Here is a 24,515-nt window from a genome sequence, read left to right on the forward strand (position 1 = left end):
ATAGGTAAGAGATAGGACACTGATGGAGATGACTGCTAGATGCAGAGGATAACTGGGGTGTATTCAGTAGAGCAAAACATTCAGAATGTTGCCGATAGGAATGCAATGTATATGGAGCTGAACTGACTCCCTATACTTGAGGACCGATATCTGTTTTGCACAATATATTTACATCTTAATGTTCTGTAACATTTTACCCTCCTGAACAGACCCAGACATTAAATAGCCCTTTGAAAAGGTTGGTGTTTATGTCCATTCCTAACACCCCATTCTCACCAAATGGAGGTATTTTACAGGATATTCCTTAAGTAGTCTTGTTTCTCTCCCAAATAAAGCAACAACAAAAATTTGGGCCACATGTAACTGGACAAGTGTTAGTGGGGTCTGCATTTGAACTGTATTACTTTATCTAAAGAAAGAAAGTGAAGTGTTTTGATGAAATTAACTGGTAGGAAATAATTAGCTGCATGGTGTGGATGCACCAGAAGGCAGTTTGACTAAAGCACACATTTGTTGGGATTTTAAAACGATGGTATACTTTTCAAACCTTCCAAAAAATGAAGGATGACATTGTTGTCACATATACAGTTTATATGCAAATAAAGACTACATCATGACATCCCTACCAAAACAAACATCTTTGGGCTTAGAAATTAAACTGGAGAAATTAGGGACAAAATGCGAGTCAATCAACAGGACATTGCAACAACATACAAAAAGACACATTTTAAAATCACACCGTGCCAATAACTGCTTTCACCACAGGTTGCACATGTCCTCATCTGTACAAAATACACATTTTATTGTATGTCCTAAGAATACACAAGAACTTAAGGCAGACATGGGTCAAGCAAAACACAACATACTGCCTTTGTGTGGCCCATTGAGTAGCTACGACCACTGGTATTCCCATTGAGGCGTCGCTCGGCAGACTAAACCAAATCAACATTAATTCCTCAGATTAGCAAAAAGGAAAATGTCCTCCAGAACAACGTGAACAAAAACATGTTGTTTTCTCAGTTCTATTTTTTCTCAATTCTAATGCACAACTTTGATTTGGCAACCAAGGACCCCGTGAAATAAATAAGATTCAATGTCTTGGAGTACATTTCTTCCATCAAAATTCCAGGATTCAATATGGTTCATTTTTAGCACAGGCCTGCTGACAATAGATTGGTCAAACACACACACACACACACACACACACACTTGGTTTCAACTTGTGGACAGCAAGAGCTGCGGAATACAAGCGAGAGCTTGTAAAAACGACATGCAGCACACCACTTCTGAAATTTGCCTAGTCATCATCCAATACATCAATTCAAGTTCAGGTACCAAGAATGGAATATAAATTGATTGTGAGTCCACGATTGGTCTCAGCTTGTACAATTGGGCACTGATAACATATCGTTTGAGAAGGCAGAATTCCTCATAGAGAGAGAGAGAGGGACGATTGACTGATCCGTCACATGAGATAATTGAAATCTCAACGTTGCTCCACCATCCTTCCAGAGCCAGAGAGATGCATATTGTGAAGTGCTTGCACAAGACTAATTCTGTTTTGCTACTATTAACACGCACACCTGAAACTCAAACTCAATAAATAAAGACTGACAAATGTGGTAAGGCAGTGTTAAACATGCATCATTCATCACAAAGAACAAAAAATTCTACACACATACATGATAATAATATGCACATTCCTTTTAAGAGCAAGGTCTCCGTTTCTTTCCTCCGGTTTGTTTTGTTAACTGTGGAATTCTTTCAAGGCTTTCTGGGTGATATTCCTGGTCGACAGGACTCCCCTCAAGGGTGATGCGACACGCCGTTCAGGTCTGTGTCGCTCGCGGGCTACCCTGGTCGTGTGGAGAGCCAGGTTCCAACGAGTAGAGTGGCGCGACCGGGCAGGGGCCGGCCGGTAGTCTTTTTTGCAACGCAGAGAAAGTTCAAGTAAAAAAAAAAACAAAGAGGAAGAATCCAAAGTTCTTCCTCGTGGCAGCTTGCTGCTTCCAGACCTCATGACGTCCCAGACGTTTCCAGGTAACTCTGGAGCTTCCGTACCGTGATTTTGTCCAGGGAACAGAGGTCAAAGTCAAAAGTTGTGTTTGTGATGTGGAAGTGTCCAGTCTCCTCGATGAGGTTCACGATCTGGGAGGCAAGAGAAGGCACAAAAAGAAAAGCTGTTAGTTAACACTCAGACTACAGTATGTAAACCCAAATCCCAGCAAGAATGGAGAAAGTGTACACATTTCTTTTTCCTTTGAATCTTCCACATTCAACATAAACAGACCAATTATATTCCATGCATGTCCTCCTCTTCCTAAAACAAAAGAGGAATGTTGCTTGGATAATATAGTATGTCTAAGCAGCTGAAATTAAACTATATTGACCAGCAGCTGAGTTAGTTTGTATGTGCACTACTGTCTTAGAGAGCAGCCTAGTCATAGACAAACGTTGGACCTCACACAAAACTTATTAAAAACACATTTGTGGGAAATGTCATTGAGCGTTTGGTGGGCTAGTGTCGGTTGAACTTGGAATGGGGACCCCCCCTAATTCACTCCATCCCATCCCTCACATGCAGAACCCTGTATTAGAGAGGGAGAGACCCAAATGGGAATTATACTTTTTCCTTGGCTGGTGTCTTATTGGTTCTAGTTCTCCTCCGATAGGAGAGTGTGTGTGTGTGTATATGCATCTTCCTTGTGGTAATTACAGGCACTCGTGTGTATTTGTTGATGAAGCAACAGCAGTGTTGTAACGTAATGGGGACCCAAACCTGATCCGTTTCACACTACCGGATGGAACACATTTCTCCTTCTCCCTCGGAGCGCAGACCGGATTCAGGAGTGCAGGGAGACTCCACCCATTGTTATGACACGGCAGATAGATGCTTGCAAGTCAAGTCGCAACAACCCCCTCCCCCCGCTTGTATCCGCAGAGATGGAACCACACCAAGATTTTCAGACCTGGTTTTGGTCATGTAGGACAGCATTTTGGCTGATACTTCCATTTTCCATGACAGATTAATTTCTATTGGATATAAACACAGTCCCCATTTTTGGTTTTCATCACAATGACAACAACAAGAAAATCTCCCATGGGCAGACAGACAATCTACTTTAAAAAGACTCAACAATGACATAAGCCCATTTTTACATGTGTGGTTTTCCTAAACAGAGAGACTGGGGAGGAAACATAGTGTTGGGAGGTTGGAAAGTTAATCATTCCCATGTCTCGTTTTCTGAGGACGTGGAACGCCGCTCCGAACTCTAAACGCTCAGAGGATTAGCTTGATTACGCCACGAGTCAGCGCGCCACTTGCTAATGTTGTTTGGGGATGAGTTTTTCCACCGATGCTCAGAGCCAAACTTTTCTTCAGGAGAACGAGGAAGAGCGAGACCGCTCCTTGGCAACTGCGGCTGGGAATCGCCATTAATGCGGTCATATGATAGGCCTTGTGAACATAAACAAGAGGACGTTTGCTCTTAGGCGGAGTGGAAAAAAGGTTAACCAAATAATCTATCGTTTCCAGACACACATAGATGAAGTCCTCGACTATAATGTGGCGAGTAACATACAGTATGAAGTTGCTGGACATACAAGCCCAAACAAAACCACCCTAGCAAGTAACATCTATGCAAACATGAACTGCAAACAGGTTGTTTTCTGAAAACACATGTACTACACACACACACACACAGTGTTAAACCTCACCTGTTGTAGTATGTGCCTCTCTCTCAGTGTCATCAGTCGTCTGTGTAGCTCCACCAGCTCATCCAGGTAAGCCTGAGTGAGTGAGATACCAATTGAATAGTTCCAAAAGTGCAAACTCAAGCTAAATCAAGCAAACCTTCAAGTTCAAATACCTTAAAGTATTTGACCCAGGCCTGTTAACTAGTCACACCATCTGAGACTATGACAAAGAGAGTAAAGTTTGGATGGCCAAGGCAGAGTGTCTGTCTCCTGTCCATTTACATGAGCCTTGGTGAACATGAAGACTTCTTCAGTGTAAGATTACACCCAATGTAATTCCACTGGTATGACCTAATCTACGTAAGACCCAACTGCAAGGAAGCTACTCACCTTGTCACAGTCAATGTTTTTATTCTTGTCTTGCTTCGTTTGCTTCACCTCCAGTATCTGCGAGACATCAGGGTTGTATTCATTAGTACATAACGTAGCAAAACATTTCGCAATGCCAAATAAGTATTTCTTTTGGACTAGCCAAGAAGGACCATTCCAGTTTCAACCGGTTTGCTTCCGTTTTGTTCATAAGGAATATACAACCCAGATAAGGAATTACCATACGTGCCCGCTGGAAAACCGCTGATTTGTTCACACAACAGTCATTATTTACATAACAGTGTGGTTGGCGTATGAGGGAAATGAATCGTGGGAATTACGGGATGCTAATACAACAGATGTTTCCCTACGAGCAGCATTGGATAACAATAACAGCCGTGTTCACTTTCATAATGAGGAGCAAAATGGCAAACTACACATTAGAAGGTTTCCTCCCAGCAGTGTTTATGCTAATACAGTATTTACATAAAAATATTTACATAAAAGGGGGGCGTATTCGGTCAATTTCTTTGGACTAATTGTGGTTGGGAACTATTGTTTGGCTACTCTAGGATGTGAAACTATTCAACATCAGGGATGCCAGTTCATTTTACTGATAACATGTAAGAAACAATCCTCTGACAACTATTTATCATTTCCCCTGGTCTTACCTGGTTATTACTGGTCTTCAGTAAAGGCGGGGGCTCGTGTCGAGAGTGGGGAGAGGGGGCTGAGCTGTTCTCGCTCTCACTGCCGTCACTCAAGCTGACCCTGCAGACAAAGAGGATGACAAGAATTAGAATACAAAATAGAAATGAGTCCGAGGTTGTTTTTCATCCAATCGTACAACCACACACACCTAGGAGCAGCACAAGGTCAGAGCAGTGTCCCTGAAACGATTTTTTAGATAAAGAGCCTTGCTCAAGGGCACAACGATAGCAGGTGGTACCCGAGTTGCCAGTTCATTACAGCCCTACTGAACACGACAACGGGAGGGGCCAGAAGGGCCATGACAATGGCCAGGCGCTAACTACCGGCGATGGCGGTGTGTCATGTGCGTGTGCACCGGTCGCTCCAGGTCAGAGTCCATGTCGTCGTCATCCTCCGAGTCATCCTCATTGTCTTCCGACTGCAGGTCATGGATTATCGAACGAAGGGGACCTAACACTGTGTGTGAGAGAGAGAGTCAGTGAAGAGGAGCTCACAACTTTATATACACATTTCACTGTCAACTCATCATGCTTAGTCTTGTGATTCCATCCAAGGACAGTAGTTAAGTGAGAGTATACCTGTGTGGGCTGTGCCAGGGACGGCCCCTACCTTCCTGCGGACGAACTCGGCCACTGTGTCCATGGAACAAAAACACATGCATGGAAGTGATTCAAAATGTAATACCCCCCTTTTTGTCATGACCAATCCCCCCAAAAATGTATAGTTTTTTCTGGGTGATCTGGGGAAAAGTGTGTATTTATAGGTTCTGGTGTTACCTTGCCGTTTGTGGCTGGCTGCAAAGCCTGGGCTGGAGCTGGAACTGGAGCTGGCCGGACTGGGCTGCTGCGACTGGGAAAAGGAGAGAGGGAGAGAGATAAGAGACCCATAAACTATTAGAGATATACTACATGGTAACACCAGCGATCGCAGAGTGAACAAAGCCCATTGCGTAGGGTGCAAACACAGTGTGCACAAAACACTAAGAGAGGACAGTGATGCCATCAGCAGCCAATGAGTCCAGTTAGGGGAGCATACAATTACCACAAAGGTGTAGAGGGAGAGAATCTGAAGTCAAATGTCTACTGTCTACTGATGGCATAGCTTCTATGCCATCAAAAGGAACATCAAATTCAACATACCAATTAGGATCTGGCTAAAAATACTTGAATCAGTTATAGAACCCATTGCCCTTTATGGTTGTGAGGCCTGGGGTCCGCTTACCAACCAAGAATTCACAAAATGGGACTCTGCATGCAGAATTCTGCAAAAAATATCCTCCGTGTACAGCGTAAAACATCAAATAATCCATGCATAGCAGAATTAGGCCGATACCCGCTAATTATCCAAATCCAGAAAACCTTCCATAACAAAGCCATCACCTACAGAGAGATGAACCTGGAGAAGAGCCCCCTAAGCAAGCTGGTCCTGGGGCTCTGTTCACAAACAGACCCCACAGAGCCCCAGGACAGCAACACAATTAAACCCAACCAAATCAAGAGAAAACTCAAATAATTACTTAAACATTGTAAAGAATTAACAAAAAAACAGAGCAAACTTGAATGCTATTTGGCCCTAAACAGAGAGTACACAGTGGCAGAATACCTGATCACTGTGACTGACCCAAAATTAAGGAAAGCTTTGACTATGTACAGACTCAGTGAGCATAGCCTTGCTATTGAGAAAGGCCACCAAAGGCAGACCTGGCTCTCAAGAGAAGACAGGCTATGCGCACACTGCCCACAAAATGAGGTGGAAACTGAGCTGCACTTCCTAACCTCCTGCCAAATGTATGACCACAGAGATAGATTACACAGATCCACAAAGAACTAGAAAACAAATCCAATTTTGATAAACTCTCATATCTACTGTGTGAAATACCAGTGTGCCAACACAGCAGCAAGATGTGTGACCTGTTGCCACAAGAAAAGGTCAACCAGTGAAGAACAAAACACCATTGTAAACACAACCTAAATTTATGTTGATTGTTTTCCCTTTTGTACTTTAAATATTTGTACATCATTACAACACTGTATATATATTTGACATGTCTTTATTCTTTAAGTGTAATGTTTACTGTAAATGTTTTGTTTATTTCACTTTTGTTTATTATCCAATTTCACTTGCTTCGGCAATGAAAACATTTTTCCCAGGCCAATAAAGCCCTTTAAATTGAATTGAAATTGAATTGACTGAGTGAGTGTCACTTCGCAACGTGAGGCGATTTGAGATAATAAAGTAAGTCCCTGATGGGCTTAACAGTCTTTCCCCCCGTAAATCTGGGCTTGTCACACACACAACCATAATGACGATAGATTTACAATGATTTCGGCTGAGAACAGTATTCACACCTCACAAACACAGTTGGGCAGGAAGGCAGCCAACAACAGGTAGACTGTGCAGCAGGCTCACAATAAAAAGGGGATTCTGTTCCATTCCCACATGCAAAAGCAATACGTTTCTGGGGCCAGACAAGTACACAGTCTAAACAAATCCCAATGGAGATGCCACAGACACATTACGTTAATCAACAACTCAAGTTCTCTGTGTGCAGTCAGACCATCGTCCATCAGATTAAATGTCATCATGCTACCAGAGTTTAATACAAACCAATTCAAATATATTGATCACTGGTCTCCCCTGGGAAAGACGACTTTTGATCCCACACCACACAGCTTGAGAACCTCTGCTACAGTTGAAGTTGGAAATTAACATACACTTAGGTTGGAATCATTAAAACTCATTTTTCAACCACTCCACATATTTCTTGTTAACAAACTATAGTTTTGGAAAGTCGGTTAGGACGTCTACTTTGTGCATGACACAAGTAATTTTTCCAACAATTGTTTACAGATTATGTAATTTACTGTATCACAATTCCAGTGGGTCAGAAGTTTAAATACACTAAGTTGACTGTGCCTTTAAACAGCTTGGAAAATTCCAGAAAATGTCATCATGGCTTTAGAAGCTTCCGATAGGCTAATTGACATCATTTGAGTCAATTTGAGTTGACATCATGGGGAAATCAAAAGAAATCAGCCAAGACCTCAGAAAAATATTTGTAGACCTCAAGAAGTCTGGTTCATCCTTGGGAGAAATTTCCAAACGCCTGAAGGTACCACGTTCATCTGTACAAACAATAGTACGCAAGTATAAACACCATGGGACCACACAGCCTTCATACCGCTCAGGAAGGAGACGCGTTCTGTCTTCTAGAGATGAAGAACAACAGCAAAGGACATTGTGAAGATGCTGGAGGAAACCGGTACAAAAGTATCTATATCCACAGTAAAACAAGTCCTATATCGACATAACCTGAAAGGTCGCTCAGCAAGGAAGAAGCCACTGCTCCAAAACCGCCATAAATAAGCCAGACTACGGTTAGCAACTGCAAATGGGGACAAAGATCGTACTTTTTGGAGAAATATCCTCTGGTCTGATGAAACAAAAATATAACTGTTTGGCCATAATGACCATCGTTATGTTTGGAGGAAAAAGGGGGAGGCTTGTAAGCCGAAGAATACCATCCCGAAGTGAAATTATGTGGATATATTGAAGCAACATCTCAAGACATCAGTCAGGAAGTTAAAGCTTAGGTCGCAAATGAGTCTTCCAAATGGACAATGACCCCAAGCATACTTCCAAAGTTGTGGCAAAATGGCTTAAGGACAACAAAGTCAAGGTATTGGAGTGGCAATCACAAAGCCCTGACCTCAATCCTATAGGAATTTGTTGGCAGAACTGAAAAAGTGTGTGCGAGCAAGGAGGCCTACAAACCGGATTCAGTTACACCAGGTCTATCAGGAGGAATGGGTCAAAATTCACCCAGCTTATTGTGGGAAGTTTGTGGAAGGCTCCCCCAAACGTTTGACCTAAGTTAAACAATTTAAAAGCAATGCTACCAAATACTAATTGAGTGTATGTAAACTTATGATGCACTGGGAATGTGATGAAAGAAATAAACGCTGAAAAAAATATTCTACTATTATTCTGACATTTCACATTCTTAAAATGAAAGTGGGGATCCTAACTGACCTAAAACAGGGAATTTTTACTAGGATTAAATGTCAGGAATTGTGAAAAAAATCAGTTTAAATGTATTTGGCTAAGGTGTATGTAAACATCCGACTTCAACTATATATAGATCATCATGAGAGCACACCTTGTCATATCCTGACTTAGTACAGGGAGGAAGATGTGTGCATAGAATACTGCACTCCAAATGTCACCAGAAGTTCACTGAACACACCAACTTCTATATCCAAGTCGCTCTACAACAAATAGTTGTACATTTCGCCAGCTATTTTAAGTCAGCGCAGAAGGGGCTAAAGCTGATGGTTCCTTTCAGGAGAAAGAGAAAATAATTAACCATTAAGTTAATCCTCTTTGGAGGGTGGCCCAAAAGGACATTTGAAGGAGCCATTAAAGTTAATCTGAATTCATTTGTTTACATTCCACTCAGATGACCCCTTGGAAAAACCAAACCAAGGCAGCACAAAGCAGTGATTTACAGCCAGGACATGGCTAGTGCAAAATGTTTTCAGCTGATAAGGGCTTGATAGGGCCGTCTCACACACACACACACACGCACGCACACCAGCTGGAACAAAGAAATTGTGGATTTAGAGCCTGAATGGAGAGGGAAAACTATTTTCCAGAGGACACAAATGGAAGTAATTAATTTGATTGGACATTTTCCAGGTGTTGATTACTGCATGGCTTCCGTTTCCTGTCTGGCTTGTGAGGTGTGCAGCAAGGCATCTCCATTCCAATTGTGGAAGTGTCAACAAATGTCCATTACCACCCCCCCGAACTTGCCAAGTGTCAGGCTGGCAAGTTGGGTGCACTAAAACCGAGCCCCCTGTGTGGTCCTGGGGAGTCATGCGAGAATCTTTGATTCTCTCCCTCCCTCTGGAGCGTTTTACAGCCTGTTTGTCTGTCTGGGTGTCTCATCGACATCAAATGCACGGTCAGAGGCCTCTGTTATAAATCAAGAGGCTTTTCTCTCTGCCTGTCGTTGTCCGGCTAAAAAGTGGACACTTGTAAAAAGAGAACGAGAGGAGAGCGCGAGAGAGAAAGAGCGAGAGCGACAGAGGAGAGCCTGAGAGAGAGCGAGAAAGAGCGAGAGCGGAGAGCCCAAGAGCAAGGAGCGAGAGAGGAGAGCGCTCCAGAGAGCGAGCCTTCCAATAGACAGTTGGCCCCTTAGAAACTTCCACAATTCCTTCCTAGGTACAGAGCGAGGTCAAAAGGCATGGAAACTTCAATGGCCGACAACAAACATGCAGCTGGTCTATTGGTTTATTGGTCCAGGCTTCTTCAGTAAGTCGTAAATCTCACCGCCACTCTGCTTTAGGGGCTTTTGTCTTGCCTTGCTCAAAGCCACCAAAGCAGCCCTCTTAAAGGACAATAAACATGACTTTAGTATTAGGTTGCTCCAATCAATCTATCCTCGCTTCTCTTTCAGAGGGTCCCAAAGTGCGAGACAGGCACAAGATGAACGTCGCTGGACTTAGCCAAAACGTCTGTTAATTTGCTCTCGATTCAGCAGGAGGTTGAGCAAACAAGTTAGATTCGCTGTGAATTAAGGTTCTGTGAGCTCTCAGTTGGTCGAGTAGTAGGTCAATTTAACAAACTACATTTAACTCTCAGACATATAGCACTCCAATAACACAAAACCAGCCACAAACTACTACTGTTTCTCTGAGAAAGGATCAGGACAGCATGGAAGGCGACATGCACACAGCCTACACATTTCATATAGATGACGGACCAGCTTGTTCACTGTTGCGCAAAATTAGGCAAACGCTAACAAACAGACACATCCATGATGCGAGAGAGCGAGCGCGGCGCCAGCGAGAGAGAGAAAGCGAGCGCGGCGCCAGCGAGAGAGAAAGCGAGCGCGGCGCCAGCGAGAGAGAAAGCGAGCGCGGCGCCAGCGAGAGAGAAAGCGAGAGAAAGCGAGCGCGGCGCCAGCGAGAGAGCGAGAGAGAAAGCGAGCGCGGCGCCAGCGAGAGAGCGAGAGAGAAAGCGAGCGCGGCGCCAGCGAGAGAGAGAAAGAAAGCGAGCGCGGCGCCAGCGAGAGAGAGAAAGAAAGCGAGCGCGGCGCCAGCGAGAGAGAGAAAGAAAGCGAGCGCGGCGCCAGCGAGAGAGAGAGCGAGCGCGGCGCCAGCGAGAGAGCGAGAAAGAAAGCGAGCGCGGCGCCAGCGAGAGAGCGAGAGAGAAAGCGAGCGCGGCGCCAGCGAGAGAGAAAGCGAGCGCGGCGCCAGCGAGCGAGAGAGAAAGCGAGCGCGGCGCCAGCGAGAGAGAGAGAGCGAGAGAAAGCGAGCGCGGAGCCAGCGAGCGAGAGAGAAAGCGAGCGCGGAGCCAGCGAGCGAGAGAGAAAGCGAGCGCGGCGCCAGCGAGAGAGCGGCGCCAGCGAGAGAGAAAGCGAGCGAGAGAGAAAGCGAGCGAGAAAGAAAGCGAGCGCGGCGCCAGCGAGAGAGAGAGAGAGAGAAAGCGAGCGCGGCGCCAGAGAGACAGAAAGCGAGCGCGGCGCCAGAGAGAGAGAGAAAGCGAGCGCGGCGCCAGCGAGAGCGAGCGCGAAGCCAGCGAGCGAGAGAGAAAGAAAGCGAGCGCGGCGCCAGCGAGAGAAAGCGAGCGCGGCGCCAGCGAGAGAAAGGCGCCGCGAAAGCGCGCCAGCGAGAGCGAGCGCGGCGCCAGAGAGAGACAGAAAGAGCGCGGCGCCAGAGAGACAGAAAAATAGCGCGGCGCCAGAGAGAGAGAGAAAGGCGCGCGCCAGAGAGAGCCAGAGAAGAGAGAAAGCGCGGCGCCAGCGAGAGCTAGAGAGAAAGCGAGCGCGCCAGCGAGCGAGAGAGAAAGAAAGCGAGCGCGCCAGCGAGAGAAAGCGAGCGCGGCGCCAGAAGCGAGCGCGGCGCCAGAAGCGCGCGCGCCAGAGCGAGCGGCGCCAGCGAAGCGAGCGGCGCCAGCGAGAGAGAAAGCGAGCGCGGCGCCAGCGAGAGAGAGCGAAAAGCGCCGGCGCCAGCGAGAGAGAGCGCAGCGCCAGCGAGAGAGCGAGCGCGGCGCCAGCGAGAGAGAGACAGAAAGACAGCGAGCGCCGAGAGAGAGCCAGCGAGAGAGAGAGAGCGAGCGCCAACGCGCCAGCGAGAGAGAGAGAGAGAGCGGCGCCAGCGAGAGAGAGAGCGAGAGAAAGCGAGCGAGAGACAAGCGCCAGCAGAGAGAGCGAGAGGAGTAGAGAGAGCGGCGCCAGCGAGAGACGAGAGAGAGAGGCGCCAGCGAGAGAGAAAGCGAGAGAAAGCGAGAGAGAAAGCGAGCGCCAAATAGCACCAGCGAGCGCGAGAGAAAGCGAGCGCGGCGCCAGCGAGAGAGAAAGCGAGCGCGGCGCCAGAGAGAGAGAGAAAGCGAGCGCGGCGCCAGCGAGAGCGAGAGAGAAAGCGAGCGCGGCGCCAGCGAGAGCGAGAGAGAAAGCGAGCGCGGCGCCAGCGAGAGCGAGAGAGAAAGCGAGCGCGAAGCCAGCGAGCGAGAGAGAAAGAAAGCGAGCGCGGCGCCAGCGAGAGAAAGCGAGCGCGGCGCCAGAAGCGAGCGCGGCGCCAGAAGCGAGCGCGGCGCCAGAAGCGAGCGCGGCGCCAGAAGCGAGCGGCGCCAGCTGAGAGCGAGCGCGCCAGAAACGAGCGCCAGCGCCAGAGAGAGAGATGAGCGCGCGCCAGCGAGAGAGAGAGCGAGCGGCGCCAGCGAGAGAGAGAAAGCGAGCCCGCGCCAGCGAGAGCGCGCCAGCGAGAGAGAGAGAGCGAGCGCGGCGCCAGCGAGAGAGAGAGAGCGAGCGCGGCGCCAGCGAGAGAGAGAGAGAGAGAGCGAGCGCGGCGCCAGCGAGAGAGAGAGCGAGCGCGGCGCCAGCGAGAGAGAGAGCGAGCGCGGCGCCAGCGAGAGAGAGCGAGCGCGGCGCCAGCGAGAGAGAGCGAGCGGCGCCAGCGAGAGAGAGAGAGCGCGGCGCCAGAGAGAGACAGAAAGCGCGGCGCCAGAGAGACAGAAAGCGAGCGCGGCGCCAGAGAGACAGAAAGCGAGCGCGGCGCCAGAGAGACAGAAAGCGAGCGCGGCGCCAGAGAGACAGAAAGCGAGCGCGGCGCCAGAGAGACAGAAAGCGAGCGCGGCGCCAGAGAGAGAGACAGAAAGCGAGCGCGGCGCCAGAGAGAGAGACAGAAAGCGAGCGCGGAGCCAGCGAGAGAGAGAGAGAGAGAGAAAGCGAGCGCGGCGCCAGCGAGAGAGCGAGCGCGGCGCCAGCGAGAGAGAGAAAGCGAGCGCGGCGCCAGCGAGAGAGAGAGAAAGCGAGCGCAGCGCCAGCGAGAGAGAGCACGAGAGAAAGCGAGCGCGGCGCCAGAGAGAGCACGAGAGAAAGCGAGCGCGGCGAGAGAAAGCGAGCGCGGCGCCAGAGAGCGAGAGGGAAAGAATGCGAGCGCGACGCCAGCGAGAGAGAGAGCGAGAGAGAAAGCGAGCGCGAAGCCAGCGAGAGAGAGAGCGAGAGAGAAAGCGAGCGCGGCGCCAGCGAGAGAGCACGAGAGAAAGCGAGCGCGGCGCCAGAGAGCGAGCGCGGCGCCAGAGAGCGAGAGGGAAAGAATGCGAGCGCGACGCCAGCGAGAGAGAGAAAGCGAGCCCGGCGCCAGAGAGCGAGAGAGAGAAAGCGAGCCCGGCGCCAGAGAGCGAGAGAGAGAAAGCGAGCCCGGCGCCAGAGAGCGAGAGAGCGAGCCCGGCGCCAGCGAGAGAGAGAGAGCGCGGCGCCAGCGAGAGAGAGAGAGAGAAAGAGCGAGCGGCGCCAGAGAGAGAGCACGAGAGAAAAAAGCGCGCGGCGCCAGAGAGAAAGCGAGCGAGAGAGAAAGCGCGAGAGAGAAAGCGCGCGCGGCCAGAGAGAGAAGCGAGAGAGAAAGCGCGGCGCCAGAGAGCAGAAAAGCGGCGCCAGAGAGCGAGAGGGAAAGAATGCGAGCGCGACGCCAGCGAGAGAGAGAGAAAGCGAGCGCGAAGCCAGCGAGAGAGAGAGCGAGAGAGAAAGCGAGCGCGGCGCCAGCGAGCGAGAGAGAGAAAGCGAGCGCGGCGCCAGAGAGCGAGAGAGAGAAAGCGAGCGCGGCGCCAGAGAGCGAGAGAGAGAAAGCGAGCGCGGCGCCAGAGAGCGAGAGAGAGAAAGCGAGCGCGGCGCCAGAGAGCGAGAGAGAGAAAGCGAGCCCGGCGCCAGAGAGCGAGAGAGAGAAAGCGAGCCCGGCGCCAGAGAGCGAGAGAGAAAGCGAGCCCGGCGCCAGAGAGCGAGAGAGAAAGCGAGCCCGGCGCCAGAGAGCGAGAGAGAGAAAGCGAGCCCGGCGCCAGAGAGCGAGAGAGCGAGAGAGAGCCCGGCGCCAGAGAGCGAGAGAGAAAAAGCGAGCCCGGCGCCAGAGAGCGAGAGAGAAAAAGCGAGCGCGGCGCCAGAGAGCGAGAGAGAAAAAGCGAGCGCGGCGCCAGAGAGCGAGAGAGAAAAAGCGAGCGCGGCGCCAGAGAGCGAGAGAGAAAAAGCGAGCGCGGCGCCAGAGAGCGAGAGAGAAAAAGCGAGCGCGGCGCCAGCGAGAGAGAAAAAGCGAGCGCGGCGCCAGCGAGAGAGAAAAAGCGAGCGCGGCGCCAGCGAGAGAGAAAAAGCGAGCGCGGCGCCAGCGAGAGAGAAAAAGCGCGGCGCAGCGCAGAGAGAGAAAGAGCGAGAAGCGCGGCGCCAGCGAGAGAGAGAAAGCGAGCGCGGCGCCAGCGAGAGAGAAAAGCGAGCGCGGCGCCAGCGAGAGAGAAAAGCGAGACAGAGCGCCAACGAGAGAGAGCGCCAGAACGAAAGCAAGCGAGAGACAGAGAGCGAGAAAGCGAGCGCCAGCGAGAGACAGAGAGCGAGAAAGCGAGCGCCAGCGAGAGACAGAGAGCGAGAAAGCGAGCGCCAGCGAGAGACAGAGAGCGAGAAAGCGAGCGCCAGCGAGAGACAGAGAGCGAGAAAGCGAGCGCCAGCGAGAGACAGAGAGCAAGAAAGCGAGCGCCAGCGAGAGACAGAGAGAGACAGAAAGCGAGCGCGGCGCCAGAGAGAGACAGAAAGAGAGCGCGGCGCCAGAGAGACAGAAAGCAAGCGCGGCGCCAGAGAGAGAGAGAGAAAACGAGCGCGGCGCCAGAGAGAGAGAGAGAAAGCGAGCGCGGCGCCAGAGAGAGAGCGAGAAAGCGAGCGCGGCGCCAGAGAGAGAGAGAGAGAGAAAGCGAGCGCGGCGCCAGAGAGAGAGAGAGAGAAAGCGAGCGCGGCGCCAGAGAGAGAAAGCGAGCGCGGCACCATCCATGATGCAGAGCCTGTGTCTCAATTACATGACAGGGAAGTTAGCCTGACCTACGAGTCCGTTCATATGATCTAGCCATGTGTACTGGTGGGGCCTTGAGGCTTTCCGCTCTCCTTACTACTTTCTCCCTCCACTTTGGTAGTTCCTTGTTTACCCCAGGCCTACACAGCATGGCGGAAGCCCAGATCAAAAGGACGCGAGTAGGGCTAGCCAGGACTGGGCCACTAGGGTCGTCACGGCAGCCTGTGGAGAGGACTGAGCACCTGGCATTTGTCTCCACTCACCCTGCACCCACCCAACTTGCCATTTAAGACCAGTACTGTAGGGTAAATCCCACCATCACACACACACACAGCTCCTACATCTCCCACCAACACCACCCCGTGGACACGTTTGGCTTGAGGTTGCAATGCCTCTGCTGGTTCTGGCAGGGAAATGGTTAAGGGAGATTAGTGTGTGTGTGTGTGTGTAATGTACTTGGAGTGGGGCCAGTGAACACGCCATGGGCATGAAAGAGAACAGTTGAAAGCAAACAGAGAAAGACAATGAGATGCTTTCTGCCATAAATGCAGAATGTTTGACCCCTTTTCCCTCCTTTCTAAAGGCAAAAGATTAAAGAGGAACTCTTGGCTATTCATGGCGTCCTTTTCCCATTCTCCTTGGGTGTCGTAAAACCCAGCTTGCTTTCTGCTAATAAAACAGTCCCTGCTTTGTGTTGAGTTTCTTCACGGAACACGTGAGGAGCTGGCAACCCTCTGAAAGACCTACGGATTAATTTCACGTTTACAATTTAGAGGCAGGAGTCGTGTCCGAAATCTAGGCTTGCCTACTACTTGAACTGCATACTGTGTAGTAAATCATACTACATACTGTTTAGAACGTACTGTTAAGTAAAAACAAATGCAGTCAGCAACAAATATCAGCATACTAGTATCATCCTACTGAGAATGGGTAATTAATGCACAATTGCATTGATTGCCGCCATTCATTCATTTTGGTATAGTTGATTATCAGCGGTTGTTAAACACGTCGGTCTCGAAAATCTATTCTCGTTCTCAATAGTGTGCAGCGAATTCTACTAGATGAAAAGCCGAAATGAATATGACATCCTGGCATTTAAAAGCAAACCTTTTCAAAAATGTCACATACTATATAAAAATGTGCATACCCAAAATGCCTGCAGTTTAGAATGCAAGTACAGGTATTGGGACATGGCGGGGGGTATTTCAGATTTGTTTCCAATCTTGACTCCATCAGCAACATGATGCTTCCAAAGGAACTAGAATGCAGTACAAAAAAATCATTCCCAGAACTCTAATTCTTTGCGTAGAGTAGCAAATTGTCCATCTTTCACTCTTCAGAATACAACAGTTACACAACTGCATCCTGCAGAACATTCCAAACCTGCCAACATTATAGTCGCTTGGCATGGGCAGCTTTTTGGGCTTTGTCAAAATGGAGCACCGGGTGGGAAATTCATGGAGATGGGGTGGTGGTTTAGGAGGTATCCATCATCCAAACAAAAGCAGCCCGTATGCAGCTGAATTTACCCACCATGTTTACGATTGCCTCCTCCTCTCTGTTGTTCCTGCATGTGAAGCCGTAACAGTAGCAGAAAGCAATGGGAACAATTCATCGATCCATTAATGTCATGGATTGGTCAAAAAGGTACACCTGGTTTCTAAGAACTACATCTGGTTTTCACCACTTACTGATTCGAAGGAAGAGATGAAAACCATCAGACACTGGCCACGAGGACCGGAATTACTCATCCCTGAATCAATCCTTTTTTTTAAACTAAAATAATTGTAGGAGCTACAGGGTAGAGCCCAGAAGACATGAAACTATAATTCAACACTTACTTCCAATGTGGTCAAGACAGACCACACCAACCAACAAAAACACCAAGTACAAAAAGCCTTCACTCACCACTGCTTTGGTGGACATATTGTCCTCCATGTCAGAGTAGTTGGCGTCCATCAGCTCCGGAAACGCCTTTCTGCGCTCCCCCAGCACCTCGCGGCCGTTCACCCGCAGTTTAGCGGGGTGCACCTGGGATTTGTCCTTCAGCAGTTTCTTATCCGAGTGGTGGGACTGGGGGTGCGACAGGGACGAGCCCCCTGACGGTTTTAACGACAATTCCGCTAAGTTTTTCTTTTTCTTTTTGGTCACGTGGTCCTCGCAGTCAGTGACAGACAGTCGCTTGTTAGTCCCCGCCCCAGACCCGGCCCCGTGCAAGTAGCCCCCGTCCTGCCGGTGCTCCTTGGACATGGTCTTGGGCTCCTTGAAGCCCATCTTGGGGATGGGGGGGTTGTCACGAAGAAGAGGCTGGTTCTCTTTGGGTTTCTTGGAGAAATCTTTGGAGGCTTTGCTGGGTTCCCTGCCACAGTCTCGGAAGGCACTTTTGGTCTCTTTTGAAGGCTTGTCTTTGTGGTCCTTTGAGGGTTTGAGTAGCTTGGATGAGCTGCTACTATTAGTAGTGGTGGTGGTGGTGGTGGTGAGGAGGGCGCCAGTTCCTTTGGAGCTGTCCTGCGGCAAAAAGGACAGGCCAAAGATTAGGTCTCAATTTATTTAGATAGATGGTCTATCATCAAGTTATAGGATCCTATCAACTTTGACTCTTGATTTGCAACAACTTGCTTGAGTTCGGTTTCGCGCTACCTTTAAGTTTAGTAGATAGTTTAACATTTTATTGATAGTTAATAACATCTTAAACCATTTGGATTACATATAACATTACATAAGCTTTGTAAATAACAAAAGGTCAGTTCAGCCCTAACTAATGCTCCAAGGATTACACACAGGCAAGAGGGAAGTTGATGAATGGAGAAATACCACTTCAGGGTCAGTGGACACGACAGGGCAAACACCTAATTAGTCTGTTGGACACGCTGGCGCTTAGCAACAACATGGGTCAAAAAGCTTGGCTAATAGTAACTCCCGGGATCCTAAGCAGATGGTAGGGGCCAAAAACTAACTTCTTGACCTCAAGGCCTTCTGTACATACAGTGCCTTCAGAAAGTATTCACACCCCTAGACTTTTTCCACATCTTGTTGTGTTGTTACAGCCTGAATTTAAAATGGATTTAATTAAGATGTCAATGGCCAACACACAATAACCCCACAATGTCAAGTTGGAATTGTTTATACATTTTTACTGAATGAATAAAAAGCTGAAAAGTCAATAAGTATTCAACCCCTGTGTTATGGCAAGCCTACATAGGTTCAGGAGTAAAACTCTGCATTATTAACAAGTCACATAATAAGTTGTATGGACTTACTGTGTGCAATAGGTGTAACATGATTTTTGAACGACTACCTCATCTTTGTACCCCACTCATACAGATAATTGTAATGCCCCTCAGTCAAGCAGTGAATTTCAAACCCAGAATCAACCACAAAGACCAGAGAAGTTTTCCAATGCCTAATAAAAGAAGGGCCCCTATTGGTAATGGATAACATTTTTAAAGCAGACATTGAATATCCCTTTGAGCATGATGAAGTTATTAACTACAGTTTGGATGGTATATGAATACACCCAATCACTGCTAAGATACATGCGTCCTTCCTAACTCAGTTGCCGGAGAGGAAAGAAACCACTCAGGGATTTCACCATGAGGCCAATAGGGACTTTAAAACAGTTAAGAGTTTAATGGCTATGAGGGGAGAAAACTGAGGATGTATCAACATTGTAGTTACTCCACAAAAATAACCTAATTGACAAATGTGAAGAGGAAGCCTGTGCAGAATGACAATATTTCAAAACATGCATCCTGTTTGCAATAAGGCACTAAAGTAAAACTGAAAACAAATGTGGCAAAGAAATTAACTGTGTCCTAGATACAAATGGTCGTGTTTGGGGTGGTGGCTGCATCCTTCTATGTGTATGCTTGTCATCGTCAAGGACTACGGATTTATTTTAGCATAAAAATGAACTGAATAGCGCTAAACAGGCAAATCTTAGAGGGAAACCTAGTTCAATCTGCTTTCCAACAGACACTGGGAGTATTGTACAATCCAGGTGTGGAATGCCTTCAGATTTACCCAGAAAGACTAACAGCTGTAAAATCGCTGCCAAAGGGGATTCTAACATGTATTGCTCGTGGATACACATGTAAATTAGATATCTGTATTTCATTTTCAATAAATGTGCAAACATTTCTAAAAACATGGTTTTCCCTGTCATTATGTGTGTGTAGATGGGTGAGATTTTTTTTTTTTAATTCATTTTGAATTCAGGATGTAACAACAAAATGTGGAATAAGTCAAGGGGTATGAATACTTTGAAGGCACTGTACGTACCACTGAAATTAGTCTAGAGTCTAGACTGTTGACTAGATATTTTCCAGGAAATGTGTAGGGATAATGAAATTAGAGGTTTACCACGTCACAGTGAGATTTATTGGGGTCAAAATCAAAAACACTCCACTGGGAACAATTTACTTGCCTCCTACATGGGGGGGCTTGATTACAATGCTCAAATCTATAGACCCCTGACAACTAAATGAGCAAAGACAATGTTAAGTCTGGCCATAGCATATCAAAGGAATCCTAATAATCAGTGTTCATTCATTTTAGAGAAAGCCCTTGTGCCACCCTGGGGCTCTTGTACTGCTGTGTCAATGAAGAGTCTATTCTAGAACAACAAGATAAACGTTTTAAAAAAGGGATTCCAGTTTGCTTGAGAAGAGACCTGGGAACTTGTTTTGTCAAGAATGTGGGGGAAGGGAGGGAAGACTCAACAGCTGTAAGCGCGACCTTAAAAATTTGCGCAGACGGTGAAAAAAAACCTGGAGGTGGAAGCGGAGTGCATTTCCTTTTCTCCAACTAAACGACGTGACCCGTGTGTCCCGGGGTCACACCTTCTGGCCCCCAGTCAATATTTCATACATGTCTTCAAGCCATTAAGCACGTCTAGACGGTAGGGGTGTGTTACGACCTGCCCAAAGCCTTTGATTTTGTCTATCTGCTCCTGACCCCTTGACCTTTTGGACATCTAGCTGCTAACCCGCTCAGACAAAACTGTTTAAGACCAGTAAAAGGTGGAGATAAAGTGATGCTCTATCAATAACAGCCCCCCCCCCGATACCAAAAGACTGGCACGTTAGTAGATGCTCCCAGAACATGTAAACCTATAATAGAGGCCATGAAAGTGAATGAACTGAGCAAAATCGAAGGTACCCCGTAAATGCTCATGTCAACGTTTGCTGAATGTCAAACGGCTACAGTCCTAAGAGTATCACAGGATTCTTTGTTAATACGATCTTCAGGCATTTCACTGTTCTTTAGAACTTTTCATGCCAAGCACCAGCAAATACATTCCATGTTACTTAAGATGGTAACATTTTAAATTGAGTACTGTAATTGCTGGACTATTAAGCGCACCTGAATATAAACCGCACCCACTGAATTATTAAAAAATATGTATTTTGTACATAAATACGCCACACATGTCTATAAGCCGCAGGTGCCTACCGGTACATTGAAACAAATTAACTTGGTCACCATCTTCCTCCTCCTGTTCACTGAAACCACTGAAGTCATCTCCTTCGGTGTCGGAGATGAATAGCCTCAGAATTGCTTCATCCGATGTTGGATCGTTTTCATTGTCGCTCTCGTTACTTTCATCCGGAGGCAAATTCCCCGCTGAGCTCATGCTGCCCCTTCAACACGCAGCAGTCCAGCCTTTCGAAACCCGTTGATGATAGTGGATTTTTGACAATGCTCCACGCTGTCAGGACCCACTGGCAGACTTGACCATAAGTTGCTCTTCGCATGCAGCCCGTTTTAGTGAAGGATTTCTCCACACTTGTCATCCAAGACTCCCACTGAACACGGAGCGCCACCTTAAATGCACGATTTACACTGATGTCGAGTGGCTGCAAATACTTTGGGCCATCTGCTTTTCTTCCCTCTGAAAGCTTTTGTTGTCTTTTTGCACTGAGTCAGTTCCTCACGCTGCTTTTTCCAACGTCTTATCATCGACTCATTAAGGCCAAGCTCCCGTGCAGCAGCTCTCTTTCCTTTTCCAACAGCCAGATCGATCGCCTTCAACTTGAAAGCTGCATCATATGCATTTCTCCGTGTCTTTGCCATGATGAGGGTGACAAAATTACTAGCGTAATCAGAATGATGGGAAGTTTGAGCGCGCTCGATTTTACGTCACATTATGTGACGGTGCTAATTTTTTTGCTGGCATGAATCTTGTGAAAGCGGGAACAATCCATAAATTAGCCGCGTCATTGTATAAACCGCGAGGTTCAAAGCGTGGGAATAAAGTAGCGGCTTATAGTCCAGCAATTACGGTATATGGATGTGTGCATTATGTACTTTCACTAGTCTCCTTGTAATAATGACCTGCCACTCAGCACTATGTACAGAGAATATAACAATGCTGTACATAACAGTTCTGCTTAGATGAATAAAACATACTCGTTGAGCTGTTTTGGAGTTATGTGCAATAACGGCGTTTCAGCAGTTTTGTTTAGCATATAAAAATGCACTTACAGTCAGGCATAAAAGGGCAGATTGCCATAGCATTCAGTAACACTTAAAAAAAGCCATGTGGGGTACAAGTGAACCGGAAGGAGAGGAGACAACAGTAGGTGGGTTGCCATTGGACGTTAGTGGAAGTGTGTGTGTGTGTGTGACCCCTCTGCTCCATCAGTAATCCATCACACAGTCTGTTTGGATTGGAAACCGTTTCCATGTGCACCGGGCCTCTCGTAACCCAGCCCTTGCAGGAGTGGGCTCTGACGGGCCGTGGTAAATGATACCATTTAAACGGGACTAAAAATAACTCTTAATGGAAGCAACATGCCAGTTAGACCCCAATATACATGTCGTTTCCATCCATGATTCTAAAAATGGTTCTCCGAGACTGATAGAGAACAATTGCATCACAGTGAAACACTGATACGTACCAAATTTCAACATGCTTTAAAACTAGTGACTTCTTTATACTGCCTAATGGATACATTATGGCCGTTGCTATAACCGATATCAGTAGCATACCTTGCGTAAGCCCAAGTCGAGAGTCTCTTGTAAATCCACAGACTTCAAATACCCTCAGCGTCTTTGAACCTAGCCAACTATGCAGAGATTAAGCTGGGGGAGACTTCGAAGAAGTGGGAATTTCTGGGGAAGAGAGGGAGACCGCCACTGACCTTTGACCCCGGGAAGACCTTGCTCTTCTTAGCATCAGACAATGTCAATGTCAGGGAGCTGCTGGGGAGGGTGGGCAGCTTGAGATGCTGGCCGAACAGAGATGTGGAGCCCTCCTGCATTACCATCACCTGGAAGTAAAAATGGGGTCATTAAACCGATGCCTTCATCCGAAGTGACTCATAGATCACAGGTGACACCCATTTTAATATATAAATGTAGCAGATATGGGAATCAAACCAACAACAGAAGCAACATAACAGTAAAGACAAACCACTACAATAAAAAAAGACATTAACAGAATTATATTGTCCTGATTAGCATGTGTAAAACTGAGTTTTGTATCTTATTGTGCGCTCAGTCTGGGAGTGAAGAGCTTTATGAATCTATTTGAATTGAAAGTACTGCATCAATTGGACAGTTTCTTAATTCCTGCTTATAATAGTGGATTCTGTGTGAAACTTAAAACCGCTTTTGTTTGGACAAAAACTTAAGCAAGGCTCACGTATTATCGTAGTGGTCTTGTCGATGCCAAGAGCAGCAAACTTAACATTTGAGCACTTAACACTGCACGTTATTCCTGGAATCCCTCACAGACAGTCATTGCTTTGCATGGAATGACAGTGAGCACGCAAAGAAAAGACAACACAGCTGCTTCACTGTGGGTCTAAATTTGAGGGTGCATTTGTTTGTGGTGTCAGTTCAACATAGCCGCCGAGGGAAGAATGAATGCTTCATGTCTTGACTAGCAGCAAGAGGTTAACAAAGGGTTAAAACGCCACTGAGAACACGCGGCCTGTTTCTCAGAAGCTCCAGTGCCCTGCTGTTGAAATGAGCTGCTGTGAGTCAGCACCAAAACAACTTAGTAAGCATTTCCTTTCATACAACTTTCCCCACCTTCCGGTTTTTCCATTACCCTTTCTCCAATAGAAGAGGGGGACAATAGAGCAAGGCACGGGGGTGGGTTCCGCCTTTACAATGGCAGAGGATACACTGGGTCAACAACATGCGGAAAGTCTCAGAAATAATAGATGCTCATCCAACTGTGCGTATTGGACACAGGTCCCAAATTTGACTGTGGGTCATGCTTAGAAGTCTATATTGCCATAGTGAGAGAGTCATAGCATTGGGGAAGCTACAATATAAACACATTCCTAACAAGTAAATGTTTCAATTTGAAGAGAACACTAGTTCACATAAGTCTTACTTTAGAGTCTTCCAAACTTCTTTTGCTAGGATCCCGTTGCTGTGGACACACAAAAAGCATTTCAGTATACACACAGCAATCAGCTGTATTGGAGAAGGCCTCATAATATCCAGTGGGCTGAAGAAATGTGACTGACAAACCAGTCTCTCAATTAAACCACATCACATTCAGTGTACATCTGTTGCCAATCTTATTCATTTCCTCTGAAAAGGCATCCAATCTACATTAAGGTGCACGGTGTTGTGCGCCCAGCCATAAAGCATTGGTGTGTTACTGGAATGAGCATGGCAGGAGGGCCTGCTAAAATAAACACACACCCCTGATCTAGTAAATTCCTGAAGATATTGTCCACTGAAATAATTAAGAAATCTATTCCAAAATGGACATTCCTATGTGGGCACACAAAGCTTTCTGGAGGGCACAGGGAAGAAAGAATAAAATGTGTGTTTGAACAAAAAAGTACTTCATTACAGTCATAAAACATGACAGAGTGGTTTGCCTGCCAACGGCTGACCTGATAAGCCCAGTTTCCTGCCAATGGCAGGTCTGATGTGTGACCGACATGGATGATACCTAGTTGCCAGCAACGTCAAGGATGTTTTTTTAAAAGAGCTACTCATTGGTCTAAGTTCCATTCAACTTCTGAATTGACATTTAAATCGTTTACCTTTCCAGGTGGTGTTTAGCTCAATAGCGTTAAGCATGGATGGCCATACTGGATGTTCAGGGCTTTGCTCCAGCCCGGGTCCTGATGATTACCTCAATCAGGTGTTCAAGCAGGGATGGAGCAAGCCTGTATATCCAGTATGGCTACCCATGCTTAAGGCTAACAGGACAAACACCTGCCATTGAGATGTGTGTGTGTGTGTGTGTGTGTGTGTGTGTGTCCCCTCCAGTCTCGTCGTACCCCGCCGGCTTTGAGCAGCTTCCTGCGGAACTCCTCCGTGGGGTTGTTGAAGGTGAGCTTCTCGCAGCGCAGGTGATTGACAGGCGGGTGGCCGTCCAGGTGTAGGAACAGGTCGTAGTCGAAGCGCACTTTCTTAGGTTCTTCCTGAGAAGAG

The 24,515-nt window shown here is 47.5% G+C and overlaps 1 protein-coding gene across 1 annotated transcript in view; it reads right to left on the bottom strand.

Moving 5' to 3' along the window:
* Positions 1-778: 778 nt before the first annotated feature.
* LOC115133568 (protein AF-9-like) overlaps positions 779-24,515 on the bottom strand; it is a 64,551-nt gene continuing 40,814 nt past the window's right edge. Inside the window, exons 4-14 of the mRNA XM_029666963.2 lie at positions 24,362-24,505; positions 23,455-23,493; positions 22,250-22,378; positions 17,013-17,612; positions 5,553-5,625; positions 5,355-5,408; positions 5,100-5,232; positions 4,737-4,836; positions 4,087-4,143; positions 3,718-3,789; positions 779-2,148 (exon numbers count right to left, since the gene is read on the bottom strand). Of these exons, the coding sequence (XP_029522823.2) occupies positions 2,017-2,148; positions 3,718-3,789; positions 4,087-4,143; positions 4,737-4,836; positions 5,100-5,232; positions 5,355-5,408; positions 5,553-5,625; positions 17,013-17,612; positions 22,250-22,378; positions 23,455-23,493; positions 24,362-24,505 (1,533 nt within the window). The 3' untranslated portion in view covers positions 779-2,016. The remainder of the gene's footprint in view (positions 2,149-3,717; positions 3,790-4,086; positions 4,144-4,736; positions 4,837-5,099; positions 5,233-5,354; positions 5,409-5,552; positions 5,626-17,012; positions 17,613-22,249; positions 22,379-23,454; positions 23,494-24,361; positions 24,506-24,515) is intronic.

The sequence above is a fragment of the Oncorhynchus nerka genome, linkage group LG8, assembly GCF_034236695.1.
Source record: "Oncorhynchus nerka isolate Pitt River linkage group LG8, Oner_Uvic_2.0, whole genome shotgun sequence".
Classification (NCBI taxonomy): Eukaryota; Metazoa; Chordata; class Actinopteri; order Salmoniformes; family Salmonidae; genus Oncorhynchus; species Oncorhynchus nerka.